The following is a 20,521-nucleotide window of genomic DNA, read 5'->3' as shown; positions in this document are numbered from 1 at the left end:
GCCCAAGCCTCCCCGGGGGCTCCGCAGGCAGACCCCCACTCTTGTTCCTCAGGGGGTTCCCGTGTTGAAATGCGGTCTGTGCAGGAGGGCGATGGGGGTGTCTGTAAATGCACCTTCTTTCCCCACAGTCTCCACCCTGGTGTTTGTGGAAGCCCAAGGGTATTAACCTTGGGGTAAGGTGCTGGGGCCTCTGCCTCAGCTGTGTGCCAGCCTTGGACTGTTTGGGGGGAAACGTTTGAAACACCTGGTGCATTTTTGGCACATTCACTCCTAGGAGGGCTGAGTACTACAACAGACTAGAGCACCTGGAAATCAGGAGCCTCCACACTTCCGTGGCTGTGTCATCTTGGTCAGGACTCTGAGCTCGTTGGGTTGTTTCCTCTTGCCTCTTCTTGCCCATAGGGTTACCATGAAGGTCAATTGAGGCAGTTCTCTGGAAAGGCTTTGAAAGTTGAGCTTCACCAGGCCTTATGCCATGAGAAGTGGGATGGTGAAGCCAGGAGTAGGAAAACAGAGAGAAAAGCAAAACGTAGCATATTGCAAACACCTCAAATTCACAGCGCACGGGGTGTTTTTATGGGTAACTCAGAAGAAAGGATCTGCCCAAATTAGCAATGTAAAATGCCCCAGTTCATCAAGTCTAAAATGCACATCTTTGGCATTTTCTCATCTATGAAATTGAGTGCAACTTATTATCGATGGTGATCATGGTTAATTGACAGCATCCTTTACTCCTTAGTGGTTCAAAAACTAATTGTGCCCTTTACAACCAGTGGTGTCTTAGATTTGATAAAATACAGTATTTATTCCAAGTTTTATTTGCTATATTGGGAAATATATTGTAAACAGGCAACACTTTGAAGTCACTTTACGTAGACCAGTCACAGGGCTGAGGTTCAAGGGTGTGGAGCACAGGATGGTCCACTGATACCCTGACCCCCTGATATTCATCCCACGTAACACAGAGTTTGACATCTCACCAAACCTTGGAATGGTCGATGCCCTTGCCTATATTTTTCACACGGTGAGTTATATTTTGTCCCAGCCACCGAGCACTAGTAGCTTTGGTCCTGAGCTCTAAGAGGCAGCGAGATACTAGACATAAGTTTTTAGACCTTTTAAAAGGATTATCTGCCATTTTTCCCTTTTGTGTTTCTAGTGAGTCCAGATTCCAGAGACTGTCATCTTCCTCCTCAGGGCAGCAGGACTTTGAAAGCGAGCTGGTTGGTATTTAAGGGGCAGGTATGGTTGTGGCTGCGGGATGGGGGCTTGCAAGGATGGGCAGTAATGAATTGGCAGGGAGAGGGCAGTTGTACTCCTGCTGAGCCGCTAACTCTATGCCCTTGACCTTGAGTGGCACATGCTGGTGAGAGCTCTTCTCTGCTTTGACAAAGACACCTGAACTTGGGAAATACCACAGCAAAGATGGCAGCTGCGTGATCCAGGATCGTGAGACTTTGATTAATTCTCAGGCACCTGGCTACAGCTCTTGTCTGTGTTATCATACTTAACGGCTTTGTGTGACAGTTAATTATTGACTTGCTTGCTAGCTTATGAGCCAGCTGTGGGCAGGAACCAAATCTTATCCAGCCCTGTTCCCCACCTCCTGACACCCAGTAGGTGCTAAGTGACTGTCAAATGAATGACGAGCAAATATTTGTTTTTCCCAGCTGGTAGTCCAGCTTTAAGGGGTATCAAGTTGAAGAGATACGAAGGACACTAAAGCCCATGAAACCCTTTCCCTCTCTAAACCCCGCCCCAGGGAACTGTCCAGTTGAGTGGGCTTGGGTTCCTTGCTTTTGTCTTGCATCTCATTCAGTCATCTTGAAACAAACAGAAGCCCCCCGTCAGCTTCTCCAGAGCGGCCTTGAACTTTCATCAGCTCTCCATTCAAGTTGCACCATTTGACCCAGGAGCCCGTATAATTCCACAAATTGTCAAAACTTGAGAGACGTTCACAAGATCTCCAGGCACAAGATGCATGTGACAGAGGACTGGGAACACGCCGACTCTGTCGCGTTTGGACAAGAGGGTTGCTTTGCTGAATTTGGGACAAAAGCACTGCTTTTTTATAAAACGGGAGGTTAGGTGGTTGTTTAAAGTCAAAGATGATGATTATGTCTGCCTCCGAAAAACAGAGATTGTTGGGAGCTAATCCCTGTTCTCCGTTTCCAGGGATGCTGCCCCTGGCTGACTGCAGTCTTCCACCTGCGGTGAGTACAGCGCGGGCGGCTGGAGGTGTCTTTGTCTGGGTGGGTTTGTTTGGGTGTTCGGCCAGTCAGCAGGAGAGAGCCAAGGTGCCTGATCCTGAGCTGGAGTCTCTCAGATACTTTTCAGTTCAGACGCAAAGCTATACTTGGGGGCTGAGAATAAAGGTGGCCCAGGGCCCCCTGTGCAAGCTAATTAAAGCTAATTTTTTGCTTTAGGCAGGAATTATATCTACGTACTATTTAACATGGATATATTTGGACGGAAGCTCTTCCTGGCAGTGTCATGTCTTTGAATTAGTGAAAAGTGGAGAAATAATGTTTGCTTAATATATTCAGCTCATGTGGTTAGAAGTTTTCTTTTTTTCTTAAAACTTGGGCCCCTTGGAGAGAAATCCTGAAAGAGGCGCTTGGTGATTATAAGCCAGTTAGTCCCCTTGCATGTGGTGGCAGTGCCAAGCTGCGAGTCTCAGCTCTGCTGCCTGCGGCCGTGTTGCATCCTATCTGAGAAACCGCCGTTGTAAGACGCACAGCACTGAGAATGAGAAAATGCTTCCCGTTATGCTGTGATTGGCTATGATCCCAGGGTGCCCCCCATTTCAGAGGTGTTGAAATGTGGAAATGCCATCTTAGGAGTGATGAAATGTGACGGTTCTAGGACATTGGGTAAGTCCCTCTCTCTGGGCTTCAGTTTCCCCAACTGTGAAAGCAGGCTGAGAATAGCACCTGCTCTGTCTAGTTCAAATGCATTCACACGCGTGAGCGTGTTGTGAACGGCCCAGGCTGGTGACAGTTGTTCCCAGGGGAGCTGGCAGAAGGCATTTTGTGCAGAAGAAACCGGTGAACTCAGGTCTGGAGTAGGAGGGGAGGTTTCTGGGAGGGAGGAGGGGACAGAGGCGGGAGAGGTAGGTTTGCCTGCCTCGCCCTTCCCTGCCCACTCCAAAATCATGTCAGCGTTTCCTCCGGGTGTTGGAAGTCATGCATATTCTGTGCAAAAATCCATCACGTACTGAACAGAATTCATAGGAAGAAATTTTAAGTCACCCCTACCCCTACCTCTGAAAGATGCCCTCGGCATGTTTCCCTCTGCTCAGCCACTGCCCATGGCACCGCTGGTTGGGACTTAGGCCATTCATTCCCCCACCCGGGGCTGTGCCCCCGACTCTCTGCCTCGATCGGGTGGGGCAAAGCCAGCAGCTTTGAGTCATCATCTTCACGTTAACTAGCAAAGGCTGCTGACGGTTTGCACCGCAGCCCATACCCACTGTTTCTATCACTCCATGTCCCCTTCCTGCCCTCTCTGCGAGGACCTCACTTCTCGTTGAGTGAGGCCGTACCCATACAGTCGCGTATTCTGCTTTGTCATTTTAATGCTGTATCAGACATATTTTTCCATTTCAACTCCCACTGTTTTTTCTCTTCTGTTCCTGCCACAGAAAGGACTACCCTTTGACTGTTTTTAAGGCTGCAATTAATTTTTTTTTTTTTTTTTATTTCGCGGTACGCGGGCCTCTCACTGTTGTGGCCTCTCCCGTTGCGGAGCACAGGCTCCGGACGCGCAGGCTCAGCGGCCGTGGCTCACGGGCCCTGCCGCTCCGCGGCCTGTGGGATCTTCCGGGACCGGGCCACGAACCCGTGTCCCCTGCATCGGCAGGAGGACTCTCAACCACTGCGCCACCAGCGAAGCCCTGCAATTAAATTTTAACAGTTGCTCACGCCCAGCGTTACAACTGACATTTAAAGAGGCCTCTCAGTTTCCTTCCAAATTGCCTTTCCCAGCAAGATAGGGAAATTCGAGGTGTATCTCAAGAAAAAATTGTTGATGAAAATTACTCACTTATTGGTTTTTTAAAAAATATTTATTTATTTATTTATTTCTTAGTTGCGGCATGCGGGATCTTTTTAGTTGCGGCGTGCACGTGGGATCTAGTTCCCCGACCGGGGATCGAACCCCGGCCCCCTGCACTGGGAACATGGAGTCTTACCCACTGGCCCACCAGGGAAGTCCCACTTATGGGTTTTAATCTTCACCAGTGTTTGTTTAGTGAGCACGTACTGTGGCAAAGTATATGCATTTTGGTAGTGTATTTAGAAGTGAAAACAGTGTAGTCAGTGGTAGAGCTTTGTCCTCCAGGTAAGCAGTAAAAAAAGGGTAACATTAGCAAGCGTACTGCGAGCATCCACCCGGCACCAGGCACGGCGTTGGGCCTGGATCCTCACTGCCTCCTGTGCACCTGCTGAGTGACCAGCTAGCTAGCGGGTCGTAGCCTCCCTGCTTTAGGTCCCAGCCTCAGGTGGGTGCTGTGACCCTCTCTGGAGGCAGCTGAGCTGGAGTCCACCGTGGTCTGTCTGGCTGGCTGCAGAGCCCTCGCGCCACACCTTTCACACCTGCCTTTTGATGCTGTGGCCCTTGCTTCCCTGAGCTCTTTCTTCCCAGTGCAGGGCTTTCCCTGTCTTCTGGAAGCAGGATCCTCAGGGTAGCTCCCTGTCAGGAGAATAGGAAAACAGGAGACACCCCCCTCCCCTTCTCCCTCTGTAGCATGGAAGTCTGGCTGTCAGAACCCAGAATTTTCTGGGTCTCCAAATGATCTGGAGCCTCCAAATACAGCACTGAGGGTGGGAAAGGGTGGAGCAGGTCGCCCCCCGCCTCTGGGGCCACAGCAGGGACACAGGGAAGAGGCAGGGCCAGCGGGATGGACTGAGAATGTTTAAAGCAGTAGCTCCAGGGACTTCCCTGGTGGCCCAGTGGTTAAAACTCTGCGCTCCCAATGCAGGGGGCCCGGGTTCAATCCCTGGTCAGGGAACTAGATCCCGCGTGCCACAACTAAAAGATCCCACACACGGCAACCAAAGATCCCGCGTGCTGCAATGAAGGTCCGCACGCGGTAACGAAGATCCCACACGCCTCAACGAAGACCAGCACAGCCAAATAAATAGATAAATATTCAAAGATAAATAAAATAAAGCAGTGACTCCACCTCTGTCTCCCAGTTTCCCTGAGGAGGAGATGGGAGAAAGGGCGGGAGCCATGAGCCTGGAGACACACAGCTTTGCTCAGGAGATTCTCAGCAGCCCTCTTATCAGTGGCTTTGCTTGTCCACAGGTGCAGGAAAGGGATGAGGGATAATTTTATTTACACACAAACGTGGGCACAGATGTTTCTAGAGACCTAAAGTGGAGCAGTGGCAGGTTCCTTCATCCAGGAGTGTGGGGCGAGGGCTGAGAGCTCCAGGCTCTGGAGTTCATGTCATAGCTCTGCTGTTACAGGCTGGATGTTTGTAAAAGTTAATGTGCTTTTTCTGTACCTGTTTCCTTATATTTAAAAAAGTGGAGATCAAATTGGGACCTACCTCACGGACGGTCATGAGGGTTAAATGAGATCATCCATGCAAGGCCCAAAGGGCCCAGCCTCTTACCACTACTCACTAGGATTCCATGTGTGTCTTGGCCAGAGATGACCAGATCCTGGAGTGGTGTGGGGAGGACGCCATCCACTACCTGTCGTTCCAGAAACACATCATCTTCCTGCTGGTGGTGGTCAGCTTCTTGTCTCTGTGTGTCATCCTGCCCGTCAACCTCTCGGGGAGCTTGCTGGGTAAGGACTCCTCGTCTTGCCTGAGTTGGGCCCAGGCAGAGCAGCAGCCCTGGGGAAAGGGCCTCATTGTGGTGGATCAGAACCCCAGGATTCATGCTCAAATTCAGATGTGAGAAGGTCTCAGGGTGACTTTCTGAACTTTTCCATCTGCTTAAAGATCTGGAGAAGAATCCGCCCCAAACCTGGGCCAAGAGCTGGGGCCCCTAATAATCTAAGTAGGAGGAAGACGCCAAGACTGATCAGGGACTTTCAGAGTGTGTTTTGTAGTTTCCTGCCCCCACCCAAATCAGGAGGCCACAAGTAGTGGATCCAGAAGATGTCTGTGATGCTCAAAGTGAAAATCAGAGCGTGGCGTTCTATTTCCAAGCACCCACAGGAATCCAGCGTCCCCATCACGAATCCACTTCTTACGCGCAGTGATTCCCAGCCTTGGTTTTGGGAACAGCTTAGGGTGTTTCTAGATTTCTCAAGGAATGCCACAAGACTCTCAAAGCAAGATGAATTCAGATTTTGACTTTACCCACCTGGTAGGTTGAGAAGTTGCCAGAAGCATCTTGGAGTAAAGCAGAGGCCTTGGTTGGTGTAGCTCTGAAGAGACCGGATGCAGTCCTCTGACTTCTCGGACATCTCATGCTGCTGCTTCTCAGAGCTCCACAAACCAAGGCTGTGCTGTCCCCCTCCCACTTCCCTAGTGTGACCCTGCAACTGAGTATCTGTGCTTCTCTGCAGACAAAGACCCTTACAGCTTTGGGAGGACGACCATTGCAAACCTACAGACTGAGTGAGTTCGAAGTTGGGGGGTGTGAGAGTGCTGATGGGTGAGACCAAGGAGAGGGCGGATTCTGGAGCCCGGGATAGGCCAGAGGTCGTCCAAAGTGAGCGAGTTAATGTCTGAAAGCCTCTTTGCCGCTAGTGCCCGCTGCTGGGCTATGGGCATGGACACGCCCCAGGCCGCCGTTGTTTTGCAGCGGGTTTTAGGAAACACAGAGGGCCCCGTGGAGCTGGGGTTCATTAGTCAGGACAGTGCCCTCTCTAAAGGGCACTGGCCACTCAACCTCTGTTGGAGAAATCTGTTGTGATGAAGCCTTTGGCCCTCAGCTCAGTGCCATGAGGGTAACCAAGCCCAGCCCCGCACCCTCACTCCCTGCCTGGGAGCCCAGCCCTGATGGCAGGTGGTGTCCCTCCCCTCCCCCGCAGCAACGACCTCCTTTGGCTGCACACCATCTTCGCTATCCTTTACCTCATCCTCACTGTGGGCTTCATGCGGCACCACACCCAGTCCATCAAGTACAAAGAGGAGAACCTGGTGAGTGAGGGGCGGTGGGGGGCTGGGCACGTGCTGGGGAGGGTCTCAGGTGGGAGCTGGGGAGGGGTGGCACTAGGCTTATTCCCCAGCACCACGATGGCAGTGAGGGTAAGGAGGGGCCTCAGGCTTGCAAATGTGTGCTCAGAATCGGCATTAAAATTTTTTTCTGGTAGATTGTTTTAGGATTTGGCTATTTCCCCCCATTTTGCCAACTAGCCTTTAGATTTGTGGGGTTTGGGCGTGTAGTTACTGATTCTAAGTAACTTCCAAGAAGTTTGAATTGAGAGCAGCTCCCTCTCTCATTGCTGCCCATAACTTGATGGGGGGAGAGGGAGTTTCTGTTACTTGGTTCCAGGCCTGGGTCCTCCTCTGATCTGCTGTGTGACCTCATTTGAGTCACTTCCCCTTTCTGGGTTCTTTCTCAGTCTCTTGTCATGCAAAGGAGGCTCATCGAAATTGCTTTGGAAATGTTTTTTTTTTTTTTTTTGGCCACGCTGCGTGGCATGCGGGATCTTAGGTCCCTGGCCAGGGATCGAACCCGTGCCCCGTGCAGTGGAAGCGCAGAGCCCTAACCACTGGACCGCCAGGGAATTCCCTGGAAATTTATTCTTGACTGCCTAGAAGAAGATGCTATGTAAAGGAGAGACTTCAAGGCTCTGTCAGGCCAGGAAGGCAAGCACCTGAGCCTCTGAGTCCCCATCGTCTTCCTTGAGGAGGCTTGAACAGGGTGTCCCCCTGGCAGACTGGCTTGCCCTGGTGACTCTTCTCCCTGGTGTGTTTCTCCGGCAGGTGAGGCGGACCCTGTTCATCACAGGACTCTCCAGAGACGCGAAGAAGGAGACTGTGGAGAGCCACTTCCGGTGAGCAGGGCCGCTTCCACTGGGAGGGAAGGGGAGAGAGACCCTAGGAGGACCTGGCCCAGCCACAGAGCCGCGGATGCTGCTCTGGGCAGGCTCTCCTGGGGCTGTGAGGGCCTGGGCTGGGGTGGCACGTCCTCTGCCGGCAGCCACGGCTGCCCACGTGAACGCAGTAGCCAGAATACAGGCCAGGGTGTGGGGCAGATAAACATCTTGAGAGCTCAGGGGCAGAGAAAAAGATTCATAGATACAACACGCCCACACATTCCCTGCAAACAAAACAAAAAAAAAAGGATTCACCCTGGGCTTCTCGGCGTCAGCTTTGCAGAGTAAGAGATGCCCGAGAGACAGCAGTCTTGGAGGCGGGGAGGGACCTGGGCCCCGCTCTGCATTTCGTGGTTCATTCTTCTGCTCAGCACGTGTCTCTTGAGTGAGCACTCCGGGTCCGGAGCCCTGTCCTCACAGAGCTCTCTCACAGCTCTCCCAGCAGAACCTCCTTTCCAGCAGCCTCCTCTGAGCACCTGCACTGGGGATACCTGCAGGTGGAGGCTAGAGCAAGGGCCTTCCTGTGAGAAGGAAATTGTGTGTACGGCGCGATGAATGCAGGCATGGAGCTTCGGGAAAGGGGATGGTCGGGGGAGAGCAGGCCGGGAAGGCTCCCAGGACCCTGGGCTGGAGGACTTGAACCTGGGCTAGGGAGCTGAGGTTTCAGCCTGTATTCATTCCTCATCGGTAGTCATTAATTTGTAGTATGGATTAGGGGTTGGCTATGGCTTGGCTTTGCACTATTTATGAAGAACACTTGCTAAGCAAATTACTAGTATAAACAGAATTGCAAAATGAATGTTTAAAATTTATTGACTAACCTCTCTTTTAGAAACTCTAGGTATTTTAGAAATATTTTTCTATATATACACATTGGGTACTGGAATCATTTTTCTCTATTCCTTGAAACAGCTCCCCAAAGTTTCCTGTTAGGCAACATTTGGAAACAGTAGCTCCACTTAACATATTACCTTAAAGAGAAAAAAAAGTCCTCTCATTCCCATTACAAACGCTGAATCACACTTTCTCCTATTTCAGGCAGCCCTTTTAGTGACACTGCTGCAATCCACGGGGGTTGATGTGTGAATCTGCCTTGTAGGAGGGATGCTTACACTATTGTTCTCTTCGCAAAGCTCGTAAGGGGACCTGAAGTTGTCTGCCTGACAGGTCTATGGGCTGTGTCTCTCTCTCTCACTAAAATGTAGACTTATCCAGGCTCCATCCCAGTGCCTAGCAAGTAGTAGGTGGGGATTTACACGGTTCAGGAATGCCCAGGAGTTGCACATAGGATTTTGCGTATATGGTGAGGGAGCATCGTACGCCGGGCACAGTCATGGGCCCTGGAGCTGGGCCGCCTGGATTCACTTCCTGGCTCAGACACTCACTAGCTGTGTGATCTTGGGCACAAGTCATTTTACCTCTCCGACACATATTGTCCTCATCTGTAAAATGGGGACACAAACCTCACAGGTTATGGCGAGGATCAAATAAGTTAATGCATTTACTGGGCTGAGGGTCCTTTGCTTTCATGAGACCAAAAAGGTCTGTGATCTTCAAAAAGGTCACAAACTGAATAGGATTTCAGTGATGGTCCAGAGTAGAAATGACCTAGAGCAAACAATAAATTTACTCCTTTGCATGGGTAGAGGAGGTAATGAATAGTGTTATTTTTTTTCTTCAGGAGAAGTACTGACTGATTTAAAGCCAAGTGGGTATAAACTTGTCAGTTTCAGGCAGTTACTTTCATGCTATTTAAAAGGACCTCTTTGTATTACATTTCAAAATTTCCCCCTTTGGTAAAAGACAAAGAGGAAAGAGGTCCCCCCTGGCACAGAAATGAGCAGTGTAATTGCTCTGCCACCCCTGGAGTCTTGGGGGTCTCTGCTGCCTGGGGGGTTCTCTTTTCCAATGGCTATCTTTTGCTTCTGATCTGCCCTGGGCACAGGGACGCGTATCCCACGTGTGAAGTGGTGGAGGTCCAGCTGTGCTACAACGTGGCCAAGCTGATTTACCTGTGCAGGGAGAGGTAAGAGAGGGCTGGCAGGGTGGGCGGGCGTGGGCTGAGCTGGCCTGCACCTTTCTGACTCCTTCCCTCTGAGATGCCATCCTCCTTCCTTGCTGGCCTCGGATCCCCTAGGGAGGAAAGGAGGGGAGTGGCTCTGTGAGTCACACCACAGGATTGCGAGTCTGAAGTTTGTCCCTCCCACTGCAGAAAAAAGACAGAGAAGAGCCTGACCTATTACACAAACCTGCAGATGAAGACAGGCCAGCAGACCTTCATCAACCCCAAGCCCTGCGGCCAGTTCTGCTGCTGTGAAGTGAAGGGGTGTGAGTGGGTGAGGGCCCACACCCCCCGGGAACGTGGGCGCTGGGTCCCCCGAGACCTGCACAGGGCCATGTCATCACAAGGGGATGTGTCCTCTGCTAGGAGGACGCCATTGCCTACTACACGCGCATGAAGGACAGGCTGACGGAGAGGATCACAGAAGAGGAATGCAGGGTCCAGGACCAGCCCCTGGGAATGGCCTTCGTCACCTTCCAGGAAAAGTCCATGGCCACCTAGTGAGTGTGGGCATGTTCCTTGTCTGCCTCCAGCTAAATTGCTGTCCCTCTTGGATAGAGACGGTACTGCTGAACTGCCACTGCTGGGATTTGTTTGTAGCATTTCCATCTCCTTCTGCCGGTGTGGCTGGGATTGGGGGCAGCCATCCACACCCGCTCCCTTGGGGAGCCTGGCCGATGTTTGTGTGACAGCTGGGCGTGGGTGATTCCAGCTGAGCCCCTCTTGGGTTGATATGGCCTTACCCCACTGCCGGGCTCTCACCAGCTGCCCCAGGGATCCCATTGCCTCTATGAGCCAGCATTTCACCAGGTGGGGTGGATGCCACCCTCTTTCATGTACCCACTCTGGAACCACAGATCTTCCTTCTGTGCGTGACCTTCCCATCTCCCTACAAATGCACTGCTGTGGGGGAATACCTCTGGGCACTCCAGGATGCTCACTGCTGCTGAGAGCCTGGCCCAAGGGAGTGGGTTTTCATAGTGCACCTTGGCATGAGCTCTAGCTCCTAAAACGCTCTCATGCCTGGGATCTCCATGTCGTCTCGCCTCGGGGGCAGCAGGGGATGGGGTCGGTAGAGGGAGACGGAAAGGAGTTGGCCCAGCAAATGCTCCTTCCCCTGCCTTCCCTGCTTTGTGCATCGTGAACCCTGGGAACAGACTCCTGGCTGTGCCTTGCAGACTCTCAAGTGAGGCTGGGGTGGGGACGAGGCCAGTGGAAAGAGGAAGAGTGTTCTGAGACAGGAGTAGGGGTGCTGGTGGGTTCTTTGTGGGAGACTAAAGAGGGAAGGAGTGGAGAGGGTGGGGGTGGGAGTCCTAGGGAGGGGCATCTTGGAGTCGTAGGTGATGCAGTCTAATGCTGCTATGGGGCCTGGGAAGAGGTGAGGGAGTAGAAAAGTGAGGCCCCGGGCCTGGCAGCGGGATGTCCAGCTTCATGGGCAGGGCAGAGGGGGGCCGCAAGGAGGAACCCTATGTTGGGGCAATGCCAACAGCATGGGAGCTGGGGTCAGACAGACAGGGTGCAAAACCTAACTCTGAGAGCCTCAGTTTCCTCATCTGTAAAATAGGAATGGTAATCCCCGGCTTAGAGGGTTGTCCTGAGGATTCAGCAAAATTCTGCACATAATGTGCTAAGAATGGCATCTCTTTCATAGCACTAATTATAGCATAAGTATAATAAACTAATAATAAAGCAAAGGTCCTGTGCCATGGGGCTCCCACTCTCACACGGTCCTGTTTGCTGTGTGGGTACGTGGTACCCCGAGGGGTCTGGACCCTGGCCATTTCTACATTTCCTGGCAGCATCCTGAAGGACTTCAATGCCTGCAAGTGTCAGGGCCTTCAGTGCAAAAGTGACCCGCAGCCATCCTCCCACAGCAGAGAGCTCTGCATCTCCAAGTGGACGGTCAGCTTCGCCGCTTACCCCGAAGACATCTGCTGGTGAGCCCCCAGGCCAGCAAGGGGCGGGAATGGGGCCTGGGAGCCCTGCAGGGCTGCCCAAGTCACCTGGAAGCACAGGTGTGACCTGGCACTCAGAGAGACACTCATACTCTCCTGCACCCCTCTGGGCAGGGGGTGGGAGGTGTGATGGGGGTGGGTGGTGTGTCCACAGCCAGGACTTCACTCCATTGTTTCTCCCTGGTATCGGCAGTGTCTGGTAGGATTATAATGGGAGCAATGTATGTAATTTTAAGTTTCCTTTTAGCCACATTAAAAAAAGTAAAAGAAACTGGGGAGTTCCCTGGTTGCCTAGTGGTTAGGATTTCAGGCTTTCACGGCCATGGCCCAGGTTCAATCCCCGGTCAAGGAACTGAGATCCTGCAAGGTGCACGGTGAGGCCAAAAAACACCAAAAACACCACAACAAAAAAACAGGTCTTAAAAAAAAAGAAACTGTTAAAATTAACTTTAATAAGAGTTCTCCCTCTGTATCTAAAATATTATCATTTTAATATATAATCAGTTTTTTTTAATTGAAATGTTTTACAGTCTCCTTTTCATATGTAGCGTCTTTGAGATCCAGCGTGTATGTGCCACTTCTGGCCCACCTCTGTTTGGACCAGCCACACTTCAACACGCAGTAGCCTGCTGTGGCTCGAGGCTGCTGTAACAGACAGTGCAGCCCTGGGTTAGGTGCCAGCCGCCTCTCTAGCCTGGGCCACAAGCTGGTGAGCTGAGCTGTGTCCACAGGAGCCTTAAGCACGATGCCGAGGGTGAGGACAGCCCCGCAGAGGCCCCAGCATGGCTCGCCATCCGGCCTGGCCTCAGTTCCTGGTCCAGAGCAGGGTTTGGGCGCTCATCTCCACCGGGCTGTACTTCAGCCCCTGGCAGTTCTGCTCTTTGGTTCACTGAGCTTTCTAAACTTGGGACTGGTTTGTCGGTCTGCTCCTGGTGGGGTGAGAAGCCAGGGCGGGTTCCAGCTGCGCCTTTTGCTTTTGTCCCCCGCCTCCCTCCAGCTCACACCACAGCTCACGGCCCCGTGGGGAGTCACATGTCTTTAGTGTGTCTGAAAAATGCCATGTTGGAGCCTTGTTTGGTCTGCTGGGGGGCTCATGGCATCTCTTCGAATAGGTTCTGGCTCCCAGACCCTAGCTGCAGATAACCTGTTTTCCCTCTGAGCTCATAGGGACCCCAAATTCGACCTTCCTATAGCTGAAGGTCAGTGCAGGACACTTGCCTGTGCTCCCAAGGTCAAGATGGGCCCTCAGCCAGAGCCCTCAGTCTAGTCTCTTGCCTTGCCTAAATTTGACCTTCTGACTCACCCAAGCCGTGGGCACTGTAGGTGTCATAGGTGGCCAGAGCCTGAGAGATAAACCTCCAAGGCCTGTGTCTTCCCCTCTGCAGGAAGAACCTCTCTATCCAGGGCCTCCGCTGGTGGTTCCAATGGCTGGGCATCAACTTCACTCTCTTCTTGGGGCTGTTTTTCCTGACCACGCCCTCCATCATCCTGTCCACCATAGACAAGTTCAACGTCACCAAACCCATCCATGCGCTAAATGTGAGTGACCACTCTGCAGGGCCTCTGCCAAGAGGGCATGGCGGGTGCGGGAGGAATGAGACCAAGAGCCGTGGGGGCCACTGAAGCAAGAGGCCGTGTCACTCGGCTCATGTGCTTTGAAGCCCCTGAGCAGGCATGGCCACATTTATTACAATGTCTTTATAGTAACGTTATGTAGACATACATGTGTGTATATACTTTATGTATACATGTATGTGTATGTATATGTGTGTGTCTACGTGTTAACTATAGAGACAGAGATACAGTGGAATCAATCTAAATGTTCAACAGTAGGGGTAAAATTAGGAGTTGAATGAGGTATATTCAGTCTGACAGACTGTTAAGCATCCATTAAAAAATTGCATAGACTTTGTGGCAGACATGGGGTTTTACGATAAAAGCAGAATATGAAATTATCTCTCAGCGATGGTTATAGTGATGTGCCAGTGATGTGTGTGCAGGATGGCTGCTACGGGGAGTGGGTAGCAAAGGATGCAAAGCGCTTCTCTGATTGGGGTGGCAGGGTCATGAATCAATTTTTCTTTTTATATTTCAGTTTCTGATAATCCTGTTGTAAAGTTCCTTATTCTAGATAGGTAATGAATGATTTTTAAGGATCTTAGATGAATTGATAACAGCTGAACACTCCCTAAAATGGCGTCTGCTTGGTTTCCCATAATTGGCTTTGCTGAAATATCACTCCACATCCTTTTTTGTTTTTTCATTTCCACTTGGCATTTGGTTAATCACACTCTGGGAGAGCACAGTAGGCTGGGGGGCCTGAGGGCCTGGTCCTCGCTCTGCCATTCCCTAGCTGATGAATTCTGAGCCTTGGTTTTTCCTCTAAAAACTGGCTTTGTCCTCTATAACACTCTGCTATGTTATACCCATGGGGCCGTTGTGATGATCAAATGACTCAATAGATAATAAAAAATATGTAAGTTTTGTTTAGATTTAAAGCATCTACATGTTTATTCCTTTGCCAGTCTTTTGATGTATGGTCAAGGCCTGTTCTTTTGAGGAAGGATCTGCTGACTGGATTTCCCCTTTGTGTATTTTACATAAAACACACGCTTATTTCATTGTTTGTGATTCTAGTTTTGCTTTCTCACAGTCAAGCAAGAACTTAAAGATACTTGCAAAGCCGTTCAAAGTATAGAACCCTCCTAGATTTCATTTCCCTTGGTCTTTTACAGTTAATTCACTCCCATCTAATTCAGCAGCGTTTTTGAGAAATTGGCCTTTATCAAGTCTTTCCAATGTACCCAACTTAGGTTTCAAAGAGATCTCTCTATTGCTATGCTCATTTTATCAGGGAAGGTAATAAGTTAATCGAACCATGTAATTGCAATAACAAGTACAACAGGCATAGATGAGATTGGGAACAATCACGAAGCAGCTCTGGGAAGCTACGACTGGGCCAGGTGGCTGGGGAAGGGCCCTGGCCGTCAGTGCTCTGTCTTCCTTTGGCGTCCGTCATTGGCTTTCTATAGGGAATGGAGGAGGTTATCTCTCTGGTCAGTAAGACAAGTGGAGTTTAGTTGTATGTGAAGTTGCATTCTTCACTCTAAAGAGCATACAGGGACTTCCCTGGCGGTCCAGTGGTTAAGACTCTGTGCTTCCACTGCAGGGGGTACAGGTTCGATCCCTGGTGGGGGAACTAAAATCCCAAATGTCACATAGCGTGGCCAAAAATCGTTTTAAAATAAAAATAAGAAAAATAAAGCACTGGGGCTTCCCTGGTGGCGCAGTGGTTGAGAGTCCGCCTGCCGATGCAGGGGACGCGGGTTCGTGCCCCGGTACGGGAAGATCCCACGTGCCGTGGAGCGGCTGGGCCCGTGAGCCATGGCCGCTGGGCCTGCGTGTCCGGAGCCTGTGCTCCGCAACGGGAGAGGCCACAGCAGTAAGAGGCCCGTGTACCACAAAAAAAAAAAAAAAAAAGAAGAAAAAGAAAAAGGAAAAGAAAGCACTGTACAAATGTCAGGTGCTGTTATTGTCTGTTCAGCCAACATTATCTACCCTGTACCAGGTACAATGTTGCTTCTGGGGGACAAAAGTGACCAAAATCCCAGAGGTCACTGAGTCACCATGCCAACAGGTCATGGCCCAAAGCCCCCAGGGCTCACAGCTCTCTCTGCTGTGGACTGTTCTCTAGGACCCCATCATCAGCCAGTTCTTCCCAACCCTCCTCCTGTGGTCCTTCTCAGCCCTGCTGCCCACCGTCGTTTACTACTCTACACTGCTGGAGTCTCACTGGACCAAGTGAGTTCCCTGGGGCTCGCCCCTGAGGTGGGTGTCTCTGATGCCCCCTCCCCGCCAGCGCGATGGGCATATAGCCGGGGCCTTACTGGGGGCGCCCGGTGCATCTGAGGGACTGTGACGGCTCACCTCTGACTTCCTGCAGGTCAGGGGAAAACCGAATCATGATGACCAAGGTCTACATATTCTTGATCTTCATGGTGCTGATTCTGCCCTCCCTGGGCCTCACCAGGTACATATTACCACCTCCTGCTCTAAATTCAGAACCAGGGCCTCACAGAGAACACTGTCCTCAAGAAAATGCAGACGCTTCGGGAGTGGCTGCAAATTCCTGACGACATTTGAACCTGTCACACTCACTTGGCATACAATTGTGCTGGCCCACTGATTCTTCCAGAGATATGATCTTTCTGCCTAAAAAAAAAAAAAAAGCTTGAAAATGAAACTTACCATGGACCTTCCACTTAGGGAGAGGGTCTAATCATGGCTTTGGTTATTTCGAGGAAGGAAGTTTCTGTTAAAGCAGGCCCTGATGAGTTATGGTATAAGTAGCATCTTAGAGAACCAGGGTAGATCTTGAGATCTGGCCTTTTTTTAAAAAAAAAAAAAAAACAGAAGAAAATGAAAACATATGCAGTGATCACATGGACTGTTGGAAATAAGTTCTTATGGGATTCATTCTTCTTTCAGTTTGGATTTTTTCTTCCGGTGGCTCTTTGATAAAACTTCCTCGGAGGCCTCTGTCAGGTTGGAGTAAGTATCAGCCACGCTGAGTTTTGGAGCCACGTCCCCCAGGGGCTGGGGCTGGGGCTGCAGTGAGGGGAGGGTTGTCTGTCCTTCAGGGCCTGTGGACTCCCCGCACCACTACAGGTTCCTGGCGGGGCTGCACCGGGGGAACTGACCCGCTTTGTGCTACAAGTGCAGAAAAGTGGTTAACCTTTTAGGTTGAAACTCAATTAGTGACGTTCTCATTCATTCTCTGAAACTTACTTACCGAGAACCGAACGGCCTGGGGAGAAGGAACTGCTGGGTCTCAGTGGTGCCAGGGAAGGGGGAAGGAGAATAATAATTAACACTGCAACCAGAATGACTGTCTGGTCCAGGATTAGTTTTGCTAGGAGAGAGGAGGTGAACTTATTTCTAATGTGTGTCCTCGTTAGTATTTTCAACTTGTACCGAACCCACTTAATAGTAATAGCTGTTATTTAAGAAGATGCCATGCTAAATGCTTGATTCTTTCCTTCATTTAATCTTTAAACAAGCTATGAGTCAGAAATTTGACTATTTCCATTTTACAGATGAGACTGAGGCCCAGACATGCTGAAGAAAAAAAGGCTACCCAGCTAGTTAAGAGACAGAGCTGGGATTCATCCCCAGCCCCTACTGTACTATACTTTAAGTCCTAATGTAGGCCCGAATGTCCAAGATAGACTTTTCCAAAGGACTGTTCACAGGGAAGCCTGGCCGTGCCTATCTGAAAGGATAGAGTGAATTTTCTTAAATGGGTTCTCGCTGGGTAAACTGAGGACTTGGGAGCTGGCAGCCACAGACAGACACACCCATACCCAACCAGCTCGGGTCTAGGTTGACAGTGACTTCCAGATGGCCAAATCCGTGGTCAGTTCTGAGTCCCGTCTCTGCTCAGTCACGGGCCCCTCTCCCTCTCGGGGCGCTCAGCTCGCACACCCGGTGGTTCCCCAGGTGCGTCTTCCTGCCCGACCAGGGCGCCTTCTTTGTGAACTATGTCATCGCCTCGGCCTTCATTGGCAACGGCATGGAGCTGCTGCGGCTGCCCGGCCTCATCCTCTACACCTTCCGCATGGTCATGGCCAAGACTGCAGCCGACCGTAGGAACATCAAGCAGGTACAGAGGCTGGGGGTGGGCGCCGCCTTCGTCCCAGAGCCTCCCCGCCGCCCGCGTTCACCCAGCCGCCTGCTAAGTGCCGGGCATTCTGCTCAGGACCTCTCAACTGGGCCCAGGGCTGTGGGGGAAGGAGATGTAAGGAGCCTGGGTGAGAGCCTGGCTAGGTCATCCTCCACACTGACTCGGGCTGGAGGAGAGAGTGGGGATTTTTGCATTTTAACCGGGCTGATCACACACACACACACACACACACACACATTTCTTTCCCATGGACCTTCATTTGCATAAATTCTTAGATTACTACAGAGGTCAAGGCATTTTGGGCTGGTGGCATTTGTTCCAGGACTCTCTGAATTGGGTGTGTGGGGTTCTCTTTTATTCTCCTTTGCCACTGTGGGAACCATAAGAGGAGAAGCCCTGCATCCTGTCATTTAATCCTCAGAGCCCGCCGTGAGATGGGCGCTACTGGAGTTTGCTTTGCAGACGCACAGACTAAGCCACCGGGAGCTCAAGTGCTTGGCCCGGGACACACGGCTAGAAGGGGCGGAGTGATGTTGGGTCTGACAGAGTCTGTGGAGTATCATTCTACAGTCAGATGTAGCCCCTCTGCCCTTTGGGGGCTCACAGGCCTGTTGTGTAGACAGGATTAGAACAAGAGAAACACTACGAAAACACGAGTCATTGTGCCTTTCGAGGTCTGGGTGTGAGCCAGGTGAAGCTGGAGGAGGCTTGTGGAGGGAAAGAAGGGGCCTTGAGAGGTGAGGGGCGCGGTGAGGCTCCCGCTTCCAAAGTCCTCCCGCACTGTGTTCTCCCCGACCACTTGGAATGCACAGAGGCGGGTTGGTGTGGACCAAACCCCTAAGCCCCTCACCACCTCCCCCTCCCAGAACCAGGCCTTCGAGTACGAGTTTGGAGCCATGTATGCGTGGATGCTCTGTGTCTTCACCGTCATCATGGCCTACAGCATCACCTGCCCCATCATCGTGCCGTTCGGTGAGTGGCCCTGGGGCCGGTCCCAGGGTAGGTGGATGGCGGGCAGCCATCAGCAGGGCGTCATGGAGCCCCACAAACAGAGGGCCTCTTGTAGCCACAGGGGACACCAAATTTAATTTCATTTCTCATGGATTCCTTCCGCGGGCCTTCCAAACTGCGAGCTCTCTTAGTACCCCTCCTGGTCTGAGGGCCTCTGCCGGCTGACCGCTTCATTCCTGGGTGACCCTCCGGCAGCGGCTAGGACAGTGCCAGCAGCACTGGTGGAGGCGCTCGTGTTTGTGTCCTGGCTCCGGTGGCCACTGTCACTCTCCACGTGGATTGTCACACTTAATTCTCTCACGATCCTTCAAGGCAGGTCTTGTTTCTGTCCCCTTTTCACAGATGAAGCACTTAACGCTTTGTTAGTGAGGAGTAGAGCCCAGATATGAACTTAGGACTGTTTGACTTACAAGGTCGAGCTCTTGCAATTAAAATACACCATCAGGAGCTGGCAGACAAATGGAAGCGTCTGGAAGGAAACAGAACACCCAGGAGACTGTTGGCAGTGATAGCTGTGGTTTAGAGAAAGGAGGAAGTTTTAGTTTCCCCTGTATACTCTCTCGTACTTTTTTTTTTTTTTTTGCGGTACGCGGGCCTCTCACTGTTGTGGCCTCTCCAGTTGCGGAGCACAGGCTCCGGACGCACAGGCTCAGCAGCCATGGCTCACAGGCCCAGCCGCTCCACGGCATGTGGGATCTTTCCGGACCGGGGCACGAACCCATGTCCCCTGCATCGGCAGGCGGACTCTCAACCACTGCGCCACCAGGGAAGCCCTCGTACTATTTTTAAAGATCTATGATAGTATTACTCTTTCAAAACAACGACAAAAAATGTTTTTAAAGAACCTGACATGATAGAAGAGGCAGCACCCACCCACCTCCTGTGCCATCCCTGGGTTTAGACCCTTGGGCATCTGTTGGCAGTGACGGTACAGGGGGTCAGCTTGGGTGGGAGAAGGAAAGGAGCGTGGGAGCACTGAGGGATAAGAGGAGGGGGGCTCAGCGTGTGAGGAAGTTGAGGCCAGGCCTCTGGGTGTGAAATCGCCTCTTTCCCCAAAATGGTCCTAGAATTTCAATGTTCCGTGAGGACAGCAGCACAGACACCTCTACTCCCTGGGTCAGAAAGAGGCTGGGAGGGAGGGAGGGGAGGTGGGGAGAGGGGAGAGGGGGAGAGGTGGACAGGGCGGGGCGGGGCGGGGAGAGAGAGAGAAGGAGAAAAAGCAGTAGGAGCGAGGACGTGCACGTGTGCACGTAGCCCAGCCGCAGCCCCAGCCCAGCTCCCGGCACAAGTAGCCACCTCCAGGAGGAAGGGCGTCGAGTGGCCCCTGCGGCCCAGCCACCGTCCAGCTCACAGCCCTGGCCCTGCAGGCCTCATCTACATCCTGCTCAAGCACATGGTCGACCGGCACAACCTCTACTTCGCCTACCTCCCGGCAAAGCTGGAGAAGCGAATCCACTTCGCAGCCGTGAACCAGGCCTTGGCCGCTCCCATCCTGTGCCTCTTCTGGCTCTACTTCTTTTCCTTCCTGCGCCTGGGTGAGTGGCCCTTCTGACTGGGGCGGGGGTGGAGGGCAGGAGGCAACACCCAGCCTCCTATTCCCGCATCCACACCAGCCGGTCAAATCCCTTCCTGTTTTAAGAGCATCGACTCGCTGTCCAATCAGACGGTGGTACCCCAAGGGTGAGGGCTGATTGGGTACAGCGCCGACAACCCAGTTCCAAGCTATCCTGAGGTCAGGTGTAACCTGGTGAAGGCCAGGTCGATTGCCCCAGACAGCCTTACAGAGAAGATGGTCCCTTT

The 20,521-nt window shown here is 51.8% G+C and overlaps 1 protein-coding gene across 4 annotated transcripts in view; it reads left to right on the top strand.

The window, feature by feature from the left end:
- TMEM63A (transmembrane protein 63A) overlaps positions 1–20,521 on the top strand; it is a 33,067-nt gene that overhangs the window by 9,351 nt on the left and 3,195 nt on the right. For 3 of the 4 annotated variants that reach the window (XM_089907250.1, XM_022579328.2, XM_022579329.2), the window contains exons 5-21: positions 1,160–1,223; positions 2,176–2,213; positions 5,660–5,802; positions 6,532–6,583; positions 7,000–7,108; positions 7,898–7,968; positions 9,956–10,036; positions 10,223–10,346; positions 10,439–10,572; positions 11,872–12,009; positions 13,413–13,566; positions 15,722–15,828; positions 15,971–16,057; positions 16,516–16,578; positions 17,527–17,689; positions 18,577–18,682; positions 20,089–20,256. In XM_089907250.1, the coding sequence (XP_089763376.1) occupies positions 1,160–1,223; positions 2,176–2,213; positions 5,660–5,802; positions 6,532–6,583; positions 7,000–7,108; positions 7,898–7,968; positions 9,956–10,036; positions 10,223–10,346; positions 10,439–10,572; positions 11,872–12,009; positions 13,413–13,566; positions 15,722–15,828; positions 15,971–16,057; positions 16,516–16,578; positions 17,527–17,689; positions 18,577–18,682; positions 20,089–20,256 (1,802 nt within the window). Of the gene's footprint in view, positions 1–1,159; positions 1,224–2,175; positions 2,214–5,535; positions 5,803–6,531; positions 6,584–6,999; positions 7,109–7,897; positions 7,969–9,955; positions 10,037–10,222; positions 10,347–10,438; positions 10,573–11,871; positions 12,010–13,412; positions 13,567–15,721; positions 15,829–15,970; positions 16,058–16,515; positions 16,579–17,526; positions 17,690–18,576; positions 18,683–20,088; positions 20,257–20,521 lie in introns of those variants that run through there. The other variant, XM_089907260.1, reaches the window with a different exon arrangement.

This window comes from Delphinapterus leucas, chromosome 1 (genome assembly GCF_059928025.1).
Source record: "Delphinapterus leucas isolate spDelLeu-1000000601 "Yukka" chromosome 1, BTC_Dleu_Yukka2, whole genome shotgun sequence".
Lineage (NCBI taxonomy): Eukaryota > Metazoa > Chordata > Mammalia > Artiodactyla > Monodontidae > Delphinapterus > Delphinapterus leucas.
This window is presented reverse-complemented; position numbering and strand designations above follow the sequence as displayed.